This window comes from Anomalospiza imberbis, chromosome 5 (genome assembly GCF_031753505.1).
Source record: "Anomalospiza imberbis isolate Cuckoo-Finch-1a 21T00152 chromosome 5, ASM3175350v1, whole genome shotgun sequence".
NCBI lineage: Eukaryota > Metazoa > Chordata > Aves > Passeriformes > Viduidae > Anomalospiza > Anomalospiza imberbis.
Window position 1 is genome coordinate 51,009,735 of NC_089685.1, and position 12,050 is coordinate 51,021,784.

Sequence of the window (12,050 nt, forward strand, 5' to 3'; positions counted from 1 at the left end):
TACAGTTCCTGTTCAGCTCCACTTGTGCTAAATGGTCCAGAAGCAAAGGAATCCCTTGATGCAGTTTTGCACACAGCATCTACTAAAACCAGCATTTAATTGACTTGTGCTCTCTTATCAGCTTGGCTGGATAACAGGTGTGTGCAGCCGATTTGTCACAGAACAACTGATAAAAATTACAAAATACTTGTCCAGAGAAGCTGTAGCTGCCCTATCCCAGGCAGTGTTCAAGGCCAGGTCAGACAGGGCTTGGAGCAACCTGAGATAGTGGAAAGCATCCCTGCCCATGACAGGAGGCAGCACTGGAGGAGCTTTAAGGTCTCACCTCCCCTCTGCCCTCATGCTGTGAGCAGCACCACAGTGCTCTCCTGGCCGATCGTGCCCCAGACACTCAGACTCCAGGCTCTCCCAAAAAAAAAAAAAAAAAAAAGTTCAAGTTTTACATTCCAGCAGAGGACTTGGAAATTCCTCTTTTTAGCAGAAAAAGTGCTTAAGGAAACGCCCTAAGCCTTTGGGCATTTACAAAGGGATCCCAGTACATGTAATTCTGCATGAAAACAGTGCCATTACTTCTGTAGTTTAACAATCTTCTAATCCCATGTGCTTATTAAAAAGTCAATGCTGTTCAAAGTTGTACAAACCAGCCAAATTTAGTTTCAGTCTGCCATCAGCTAAACAGCTGCCACATAGAACAGTTCTGGTTATTTTCTTATCTTGTGCTGCCAAGAAGGCTCATCTCAGAGCCAGCACCTTGCTTTAGTCATGGAGACATCCATGTTTTCAGTCAACTTTATTGATAAAATAAGTTTACTGTACAGTACACAATTCTAGCCATAAATCCTTTTCAAGCCATCTGCATTACAAAAATAACAGGTATGCAATGAAAAATAGTCACTCCACACACTGTGAAGGCTCTTTAAAATCCTGAAGTGATCAGGGTAGGGGAATGAAAGGGGAGACATATCAAATGTGAAGACTAGGAGTAGATAAATTAAGTCACTTTTTTTTTTTTTAATTTACAAAAATAAACACTAATCAAGCATTATTTCGTAATAGAGCAACCTCAAAGTACTGCCACAGACCAACAACCCTCTTCTGTATTCGGAAGCCAAACCAGAAGTCAGCCATGAAGCTGAATTCAGCATCAAATGGATAGAAATGCCTCTTGACACCAGTGCATGGCGGAAAAGATGCTTCTAGAAATAAGAAACTTCAACAACTGAACCCAAAATTCCTTGTAAGTTTGCAACAACAGAACACTCCAGTGAAAAAGATGTTGCTTCTGGTAAGTCAGCAGCTTGCAAGCCATGGCAGAAATGCAAAATCTAGATTAGAGAAGCACCAGCAAAGCTTTATAGATACTATAAAAGCAGACAAGGATATTTTGTGCTTGAGCTAAAATGTTCCCCCAGAATTCACCCATGGCTGTTTCACAAGTCTGGAAATGGCCATAACTTTTTTCCATGCATGTGAATGTCCTCAGTGTGTTCTTAAGCCTAACAAGAAGCCAAGGTGCTCTGCAGAGAAGCAGCAGCTTCTCCATTTCTCTATCAGGCTGTGAGAATGTGGAGACCTGATCCACCTGTCCTGTCAGCACGTGTATTAGTTCTCTGAAAACAAGCATTTACTGCCTGCTAATTCTCCTTTCTCGCTTATTTCCTCTTCAAAGCACCACGGGAAGGAGCAGCAAGAGAGAGAACAGAACAAAGGTACTGAGCTGCTCCTAAGTCAGTTCAGTGCCACTGAAAGCTCCCCCTTAGGCCTGTGGAACATTTACCTTGAGCTCAGGGAAGCTGTGCTGGGGCACAGGAAGCTGTACTGAAGCTGGCACACTTGGTTGTGTTGGATGCTTAGTTCCTTCTGTGTTGCTGTGACTCAAACTCAAACTTGACTAAGTGGTGGCTGATTTCAGGATAGCTCAGCTCACGTTGCTTGGTGGGTTATTGAACAGTCAGAATGTGAAACTGTGGGCGGCAGCTGTAGTTCCACAGTTTTCTGTAGCTGACAGCTTTCACTCTGCTTAACTCACTTTAAAACCTTCTTGAGGACTAGTTAGTACTGGAGAAAGGAAATTGAAGAATATTAATTGCAGGCTGCCAACTCTGCCATGAAGCTGCTTCTTCCTTCCTCCGCCCCCCCCCCCTTTCTGCTGCCCCTGCTTTTGTGCTTTCCAGTCGCCATTCCTCACTCAGGCAGCTTGGGCAGGCAACTGGAGAAGAAAGACATGGGATTCATATGGCTTCTTACTGACAGAGAACAGAGCTGGATTTCCTCTCCTAAAGGTAAAAGCTGAGGCAGAATTGTATTGCTGCCTGTGTTCCTGAGAACAACAAAGTGGGAACAGCTCTTTCCAGGTTCTCACAATACAATTCAGTGCACATATTTGAAAGAATCTTGTTTCATTTAAAAACTCCAAACTGTTGATTAACAGCATTCCTTACATTTAAAAACTGGCCTTGTATTTGAAAGTGATACCCTAAGGCTAAATGACAGAAATCCTTAAATTTTATGCCGCCTGTGTGCCCCTCCCATCAAAGAGGTTTTTTGCAAAATGAGAAGTTATTAAAACCAAAACAAAAGGAAAAAATGCTATGAGGATCATGCACAAAGCATATTCATAAGTTACTACTTTCTAAGGCAGAGATCAGACTTGAAATCTTACCTTTATTATCTAAGAGTTGCACTGAACTTTGTATGAGCAATAATTTATATAAATTACTTGAAATCTCACCTTTTATCTGTAAAACGAGTTCATATAAAAAGAATTTGCAATTCAGCAAGTGCATTAATCCATTTCCTACTGAGGTTAGATCTATGGCAATCAATCTGTCACCAAGGGTATTGCAGAACACCAGCTCAATTTATGTTACACAGTATAAAAGCCACTGAGCTGGAGTTGGATGCATTCTCTTGCTGGTGCCCTATTCAGTGCTTGACCAGTGCCCCCTGATGCTCCATTGGTTTAAGTGTGCAACTGAAGCTTGCTGATTCCCAGAGTCCTTAGCTTTTCCTCAGGCTCAGATCACTGCTTGTCACTAATCCTGAGAGGGACGTGCTCTCTGATGCATCATCTTTCTTGAGGTTCAGAAACGATTCTCTAGTGATTTGAAGAATTTCTCTCAAGCCTTTGTTTTCTTGCTAAAACCAGAGAGAGAAAAATACATTAATAGGACTCCAGAAAGAAATCAGGGTAACTGTTAAAATCTCCTCTTTACTCCAAACTAATGCATAAGGAGTAAAACCCTGACTTGAAATCAGTGCTGTGTTATCTTCTCCAAGGGAGCACGTGAGGTTTCTGACCCTCCTGCTCTCTTGGATGGGCTTTAAGCATCCCCTCCTTGAGATTAAGCTGTAGTGGTGCTTCCCCTGCTCCAGCAAGGCAAGAGTAACACAACAGCAGTGAGTGACTGGGACAGTAACTCCACAAAACACCTGGGAGGATCTTTACTCCCTTTAATATCTGTGCCTCTGCAGCTTCCTCCTCACCTCGAGCTGGGTGATGCGCTCCTGCTCTTTGCAGCCATGCCTTTCATCCACCTCAATGGCTTTTCTCATCACTGCTGCCATCTCTGTAATTTGGTCCACGTGCACTTGCAGCTCCTGAGACACAATATTTAGCAACATCTTAGTGATATATTTTCTGCATTATTAAAAAAGCAAAGCATTAAACGTGGTTTAGCTGCCGTAACATTTTTTATCACAGACCTCAATTTTGGAAAACAAATTCTCTCTAACTTTACAGTGTGGGCAGCCACAGTGGCCCTGTTTATTTAAATAAACCTGGTTTGCCCCACAGTGGAATGTGATAGAGGCTAAACCAACTGTGATCCCTGGCCTCAAAATGGCTACAAGATGGTGCTGTGCTTGCCCTGACCACGCCCTCCTGTGCAGCAGGAATTGATGTGTGTTACTCTGGATATGAAAAACTGCTCCACTCGTGTGAGAACAGCAGGGAAAGCCACATTTTTTCCAGGTGTTTGAAGCCTGATCTCCAGTAGCAGTCCATGGACAGGCATTTCTCTCTAAAAAAGAGTAGGTGCAGTGGTCATCCTTACTATGTCATATATTACAAAATTCAAACCTGACCTCCACTCTCTATTTTAGATACTTTTGTTTGACTCCACCTCCAAGTCCAGCTCTGGACTTCAGAGGTTGAGGATAAGAGTCACTGCTGCTTTTCCCTGCAAAGCTATGTGAGAAGCCAGTGGCCCTCTGGCATTCACTGCTGCTCAGTTAAGCCAGACAGTTTAAAAGTATTTCCAACAGCTTTCATTTTTCAACTTGTCTTTTATTCCAGCTCTGCTGTGATGCCAGTCTAGTTGTGCCTGACCTGGCCTTTGGACCAAATCCACAATATTTACTGGCTAGTATCAGGAAAAGCAGGGCAGGAGGGCTGAAATGAAGGACAGTAGAGACTAAAGCTAATCCCACCTTTAAATGATGAATTTGATGGGAGATCCATACAGTTGGCAGATGATCACCTTGCCTTTAAACTACCATGAAGAGCTGCCTCAGTTGGAATCATAAACTTATCTGACCAGAACAAATACCCTTTACTGAAATAAACATCAGCCCTCTCCTCTCTGCCATTCCAATTGCCCAAGCTATAATTTAGCAGTTGTTGAATGCCCACTCTCAATGTGAGGGGGTGGGGAAGAACTTGCTGTGAATCTTTATTTTCTTCTCAGTTTCCAATGCAGGTGATGACATGAAACATTTTTATTAAAGAACTCCCAAATTTAGCTTGACAGGAAGCTGTGGTCAGGCAAGGATGCACCCTTGAGAAAGACTGAGGAGGAGCTGTGGGTTTCAGATATACTGCTGTTCTCCCTACTTCCACAGCTCATGTGTGGGCTCTGGATCAATACAACTTCGGGGCCTTTTCCAAGGTCCCTGATGCTAGGTTGGATCCTAACACAAAACTGGAAGGCTCTGCTCTGGAAGGCACATGTGGAAAACTTAGATGGGGTAAAAACAAAGAGTGCAGTGACAGTGAAAGCCTCTGTGTATCTCTCTCTTTTGTACACAGTGGGTTTTTTCTCTCTAAAGAGATAAAAGCCAAAAAGGGGCCGCACCCATTTTTGGGCCTTGTTTCAGCTGAGCAAATTCAAACAGCACACTTAGATCAGGGCCACTACCACCAACACACACTTTTCTCTTGCAGACAACACTAACAAAAAGACACTGTTGCTCTATTTAAAGGAGGTGCTTCTTCATCGGCAGCAATCAATGCTCTTGTAATAATCTGTAAACAGGCACTAAAATAACAGCTAGCACTCAGGAAGACAGCATTACTGGAAACAGGGAGCTTAACTCCTTGGGTATAATGGATTTTTTACTAAACAAGAGAGAGGTATTTAAGAAGTGTTTCAACATTGTTCAATCTTCCCGAATATGAAGCTTGAGCTAGAGAATAAATAATGGAATTCCAGAAATCCTATGTGTCAGGATAAGGGTGATAAATCTTCTTCATCAGGCATTCAAGAAGAGGTTTAATGAAAATGCTGAAGCCTAAATCTCCTGTTCCAATTACATTGTGAAATGTTATTTTTTCTTTTTTGTTTATTTTTCCTGCCTTTCCATTGAAGTGCTCCTAAATGAACTATCACAGTTCATTTCAGGATGGATTTCATTTTACCCTCTTGTGTTGGATCTCCTGAAGCTGGAGCACATGCTATACCATATTCCGAGGTAACTTCTGTTGAAAATTATCTTTTTCTGTCATTTCTCAAGATTATATGTTAAAGATACAGTTCTAATCCAATAATATTTTTTCATACCAATGGCAATAATTACACACCTAGGATGCTGTAAGCAGGCAAGAAAGAATCAAATTCTTAAAATCTGTTTTCCCAGTAAGCAGACCCTAACTTTTCTTTGCAAACTTAAATTAGCTGAGGGCAAAGATTATTAAACACTTAGAACTTGTTTGTCAACACAGCTGCATTGCTCTAATGATTATGTTATATTTTCAATGAAATGTACTATTTTGCTAAAAATCTCCTGTTAGGTCTGTTAGTGACCTGGAATAATGGATTCCCCCAAAATTTAAAAGTCCTTTTGACTACTGAATAATTGAACATATACTTGTGTTTTCTGCTTCATCCAGTTTATCAATAGTCAAAAGGACTTTTAATTTGTAAAGTTTATTTACAATATTTAGGGGAAAAATATTTGAATATTGAATTAAAAAGCTTGCTTCTCATACTCTCCCTAAGCACAGGTTTAGCGATTATTGTTGGTGTCACAAGCATAAATTAAAGCTAGTCTAAAAGTGTAACAGGGCACTTGCCTTAAAGACTGAAGTGAAAGAAAAGTAAATTAAGCAAACGCAGTACTGAAATGCTACCTGCTGAAAGTTTTAATAAATGAGAAGTCAGTAAGGTTGACTTACTCAACTGATAGTTTCCTGTTCGTGTTGCATGGAGTGGATTGTAAAAATTAGGACTCATTAGTAGTACAATGGCACAAAAATTGACACAAAGTGAGCTTTGAATTGATCCACTACAAAGTAAGGGGTTAACTTAAAAAACAAAGCAAAAACCCTCAATGGAGTTATTACCTTGGAATGTTGCTCTTTTAACTTCATTATTATACTTGGATCATCCTTTTTGCTCGCCATAAGCAACCTAAACATCTGTTCTCTGTACTTGCTCATGATGAGTTCCAGAGCTGACTGGTGCTCTTCGAGAGATGTGCGCAGTTCTGTCAACAGGATTTAAAACGCAGTTAAGAGTTTAACACAGAGTTAATTTAATTTAAATGCAGTTCAGAGTTTAACACAGAGAAGCAAATAAAAATGCACAAGTATTTCAGCTTGAGAAAACCAAAATGAGCCCATAATTGAGTGTCCCCACTTCCTGCACCATGAAATCAACACAGGCTCTGCCAATGGCTTTGATGGCGACCAGCCTGGGAGAATTCCTGGTCAGTAACAAACAGTCTTTTGTTAGTGTGACTTCGTGTTCTGTCCCTGTAGCTGACAAAAGCCATCTGAAGTGTGGCTGAGCACCTTACCCCAGCCACTATAAGCCACCCTCTACAAAAGGCAGGAAGGAGTTCACAGATGTCGTAATCTGCAGCTTGGTAAAACCAGAATTGAAAAATGCTTCTGTTCAAAATCTACTGAGTCAAAGGATAAATAAACCCCCGAGATAAGGCAAGACTCATCTGAACTGAGATCACTGAATCCTCTGCTGAGTGGAACTGTTAGAATACCTAAGGCTTTCCTGGAGGAACAGTGCATTCCTAGTGTACAAAATTCCAGAAGGAATTATACTTCTCTGCTTACACCATAACTTGTCCTGACCGTTCCTATTATTTTCAGCAGTGGTTAAACATGTCTCCAAAAAGATCCCTATATTGAGAATTAAGTTCTATTTATCTCCTCACTTGTGCTGGACATTAGGTAAGGACTGAAAAAAAGGAATTTTTCCCAAATCTCTTTTTCTTCATCAGTCCCAGAGTTTGGACTTCAGGACTCTTGAATTGAATTATGATCAGTTAAACTGAGAAATTGAAATTAGAAGAAAAAAGTTTCTTCTACAGCTCTGTTTTGAATAAATATCAGAGGTAAAAGTCTCACTATTTCCAGTGTTACAGGCTGGAGCTTGGAAAGGATAGAATATTCATATTTTACCTTTGTTTTCCTGTTGCAACTCCCTAATCTGTCTGTTTTCCTGCTGGATACCCATCACTAGAGTAGACCGAGGGCGATGTCTTGCTACTTCATTGAGCTCTTGGATTTCTTCCTGGTACTGGTTATTACAAAAACAAACCAACATGGCACAGCACATTTGATTAACCAAAGGCAGGTATTACCCAGCAGGTCACAAAGCACCACTTCTACTGTCACTCACAGTCTGTAGCCAGGAAGACAATGCTTGCTTTTAAATAATAATATCAAACACACACACCAGAAGGTGCTGCAGATATGCTGTCCTTTAGAGACCCAAAAGCATCACCTTTGTTTTTAAGCAAGTTTCACACCTTAGATGCGTGTAGTGGATGCTATTTAACCTTCAGTTAATGCAGACCAAATTCACCATCAGGCAATTTAAAACTCATAGAGATGTGGTAAAGACAAACCATGAGGTATCTTGACATTTACTGTGGCTTCCCAAAACCTTAAACCACCAGTCTGTGTGGGTACAAGTCCCTTGGGCCCGAGTCAATGGATCCTGACTCCCAACAGATGGGGTTATGTAATACTCTTGATCTGAAGCCATGAAGCATCTGCCTAGTTTTACAGGGCTGAATTGTATGCAGGGTGTTATAATGTTATAGGCCTATTAACATATCTTGGGTTCATTAAAGTGACAGGATGGACTCCCATATGGAAAGTCACAAGACATCTTTACATTTTCCCAGGAGTTGTCTTATGAAAGTCACAATCTAACAATGTGCCTTAAGCAGCTTAACATCAGAACAGAAATGAGCAAAAAAAAGCCCATGAGGCTATTTGGAAACAAAAGGAGACAGTGCAAAGACAAAATATTCTGTACAGAAGAAAACATGTCAGAGCCTCTGTATGATTAAATGGGCATAATGAAATTAATAAAAATGTGTAGTATTGCATTGGAGAGCAAACCAAGAGACGCCACAGAGTGGTTTGTAAGATAGCAAGCCCATTTCTACCAGTGTTCTTCAAATAAATGTTTGCTTTCAATATTTAAACTGGAGTAGCTGTGAAAATGTTTTCACAGTTTCAAACTATATAAACAAGCTATTTTGACACGAGAGCTACACCTCTACTAAAAACACCAAGTCTGCATTACAGGATTAACCCAACACCACGCTCATTCCGTGCTGCACAGAAGCCCCCAGAGATGGAAGTGCTGCCATTCCCAGGAGTAAGCAGGGCTGGAGAGCAGACCTGTTTCATGGCTTCCACCCGCTTGTTGAGCGCCGTGGTCTGTTCGATGAGCGCCTCGGCCGCGCTGTCGTGCTCCCGCAGCCGCTCCACCAGCGCCTTCGCGTCCGCCAGCGCCTTCTCGATCGTGCAGCTCATTTCTGAACACGACAAAGGCAGCGTTGGCACCACAGCACCTCTGCACAGCACAGCCACCTGGGGTGTGGGTCAGCTGCCAGAGGCAGGGCACTGAGCACAGCAAAGCTGGGCAGCGCACCTGCTTCTGGCAGAGTGACGCACAAAGTAAAAGAATGTTACGTGAACTCATTCATTTTTAACACTACTTTTTTTTTTTAATGTGCCCTCCTAACAGATGTACTTCAGGATAACTGAGGTACAAATCCAGCACAAAATAGAATGCTGAAGCATTACAGTGGCCTGGAAGATTCTGGTGACTTGAATCAGCAGAGAAGGAGCAGCTCAAACTGATGGAGCAGAGAAAACTGCTCAGGGAAAGTTCAGAAGATGAAAGTTTTGTTCATGTCTATAAATGAACAAAATATTGCTGCATGGAATGGAACTGTGACATTTTCAACAGCAACTCACCTAATGAAAAGAGGCAACTGCACCCTTAAAACATTGCCCTTCTGCCTGCAGCACTTGCTCACAGGAATTACAGATTGCCAGAACTGCCAAACTTGCAAAATGCTTGTGTCTATTGCCAACAATACTGGCCTTTACGCTACCTTTTTTCATATTCATATTTGGTAGGCTAAGTTTCAAGACCAAGATTTTCAGTCTATGTTTTTATTTTCTTTTAAGGAACTTAAAAGAAGACTTAGTCTACTGAGAAGGAAATCTATTTAAACTCCTTGAACAGTCTTCAGCAATCAAACAGCAGTGATAGAGGTTTTTAAGATTTATGGGCCTTGTTGATATCAGGGTTAAGATTTGGTTTAAGAAATGTTCTAAGGTACTGAAAGAATCAACTAAATCGATTTCTTAGCCAGGCTGTTTGCAAAAGTAAAGATTTTTAGAGTCTTTCCTCAGCTACACGAAAAAAAAAATCACTTCAGGTTGATTTTCTAACTTTCTCAGGCACCTTTACAAATCATAGCCCATGATCTTTAAGCCAAAGTTAAAGAAATCCTCAAATTTGCCTCAAGTGACCTTTTGCTCCTATCCCAGGTAAGCAGTAGAAGGGAGGATATTTCAAACACTAGACATTTTAGCTGTGTTTTCTGGGATTCATGTGCTATCAAAAGCATCAGCATTTTAGCATGTGCAGGTTTCCTGTTTATCAGATAACGTTTGCATTTAACTTTCCATGGGATGTATTTGAGATAGCCAGGCCTCCAGCAGACTGCTGGGCTATCACAGGTGGTTAATTTATTCACTCTGACTTAGCACTTGGAGCTCTTTCAGATCCGACATGGAAAGGAATCACACTGCACCGTTTTTGGGGACCTGCTTTTCTTGCTCCTCCTTCCAGTCAGATCTCCTACAGAAATATCCCAGACAAAAGATGACCTTCCCCACTAACAGGCTGAACTGCTGCAGCAATTGATTTAGTGAGATCCATGCTGCTGCTGAAAAGCAGCCTTTAATTCAGCTTACTGTCCAGGAATTATCTGGCCAGTATAAACAAAGCCCCTGAGGCCTCTGCATGAGCTGGGAATACATTTGGCATTCAGACTACAATGCACTTAACACCTCTGATAATTTGTCTGCATCCACATAAATTTTTAAACGGTGTATGTTTAATATATGCACTTTCTCTTTTTTTTCCTCAGCCCAACCATGTCAGAGGAAAGGAAGTTTGTTGTGGCAAAGCCACTGATGTTTCTTTTCACAGGGAACGTGCTGGGAAAGACGTGTGGAATGCAGCCTTACAAATTCTGCAGTCACTGTCCCCTGTCAGGCCAGGACCCAGCTGCAGTTTCAGGCAGCATTTGTACCTCAGCAAGCAGAATTGCTGTTTGCATCATGGTAATTCACAGTGGCCCCAAATCATGGCTAGGATACCTTTCGGTATCCAAGACACTGGTCCTAATCCTTGAAACTTAAAATGCTTTCTGGCTGCTTGTGAAAAACAAAACCTTTGCCTGATCCTGAGACTGAGCTAAACCTGTGAGTTAGCCTAGCCATTTAGGGGGAGGAAAAAACGCCAATTAATCACATGCAATTGATTTAGGCAAATTCTTATCATATATTGCTTTTTATGAGCGTGCCTACGGGAGCTGAAGTGAATGATTCCTGAGCCCTGCCCTAGCAGAGATGCCCAGTTGCACAGATGCTCGTTACTGCAACCTTGTCAACAGGTAGCAGAGCACCAAGTCACCCCAGCAACACTCCTACTACACACTGCCACTTCCTGCTATTTGCTAATGGCTTTCATTACCAAATTAAACACCAAAAAAACAACACCAAGGAATAAAGATCTCTGTGCGACCACCGCCTTCTCCTAACTTTCTGCCTGTTTCTTTTTTGATCCTTACTGGAAGCCACCTTTTCCCACAGCTTGTGGGTTCTGTTACCACGGAGACCAGTTTGGCAGCGCCGAACCAGAATGCAATCTCCAAGGAATTCCAAGGAATTTAATGTGGTGCAAAGGTCCCGGCGTGACAGGAGCATCCCGGGGGTGTCACCGCCGCACGCCCGGCGTGACAGATCCCGGGGTGTCCCCTCCCGGTGTGACAGGGGCGTCCCGGGGGTGTCACCGCGGGGAGCGTCGCCTCCTACCCCCAAAACGCGGGGCTGAGGGCGACACCGGCGCCTGTCGCGACACCGGCGCGAGCCGAGACACGTGAGGGGTCCCTGGCCCGCCCCGGCCCGCGGGTCTGAGGCGGGGGCGAGGGGCGTCCTCCTCCTCCTCCTCCTCCTCCACGCCCCTCAGGGCGCCCCGGCCGTGGGGCGTCCCAAAGCAAGTCTGCCCGCGCTCCCGATCGCCCGGCGGCGGCCACAGCGGCAGCCCCCCGCCGTGTCCCCGAACCACTCCACGGAACTCACTCATGCCCGGGGCTCCGGCCGCGCCGGGGGTGCGCCCGGACCGGCCCGACCGATGTCAAATGGCGGCGTGAGGGGAGGGCGGCGCGTCCCGTCCCCGCCAGGGGGCGCCGTGGGGCGGGGGCGGTACCGGCCGCGCTCCGCTCTCGCGAGAGCGCGCTCCTCCGCGGCCGCCGGCTGCAGATCTCGCGAG

At 43.4% G+C, this 12,050-nt stretch overlaps 1 protein-coding gene across 2 annotated transcripts; it reads right to left on the bottom strand.

Annotated features, from left to right (window-relative positions):
* Window positions 1–775: 775 nt before the first annotated feature.
* Window positions 776–12,003, bottom strand: FGFR1OP2 (FGFR1 oncogene partner 2). Of its 2 annotated transcripts, XM_068190774.1 has the most exons (6): window positions 11,861–12,002; window positions 8,876–9,012; window positions 7,640–7,757; window positions 6,563–6,705; window positions 3,487–3,600; window positions 776–3,138 (listed from the first exon to the last, which is right to left on the bottom strand). In XM_068190774.1, the coding sequence occupies exons 1-6, from the start codon at window positions 11,862–11,864 to the stop codon at window positions 3,001–3,003; spliced, it is 654 nt and encodes a 217-aa protein (XP_068046875.1). In that variant the 5' UTR covers window positions 11,865–12,002; the 3' UTR covers window positions 776–3,000. The 2 variants fall into 2 exon arrangements, with proteins under 2 accessions (XP_068046875.1, XP_068046876.1); XM_068190775.1 differs by lacking the exons at window positions 776–3,138; window positions 3,487–3,600 and adding an exon at window positions 3,616–4,022 and having other exon boundaries at window positions 11,861–12,003.
* Window positions 12,004–12,050: the final 47 nt, after the last annotated feature.

Coding starts and splice junctions, on each gene's coding strand:
- FGFR1OP2 (XM_068190774.1), bottom strand. Junction 6,706..7,639: donor GTTGCAACAGGAAAACAAAG/GTAAAATATGAA, acceptor TCCTGTTGACAG/AACTGCGCACATCTCTCGAA. Junction 3,139..3,486: donor AGCGCATCACCCAGCTCGAG/GTGAGGAGGAAG, acceptor CTCTGGTTTTAG/CAAGAAAACAAAGGCTTGAG.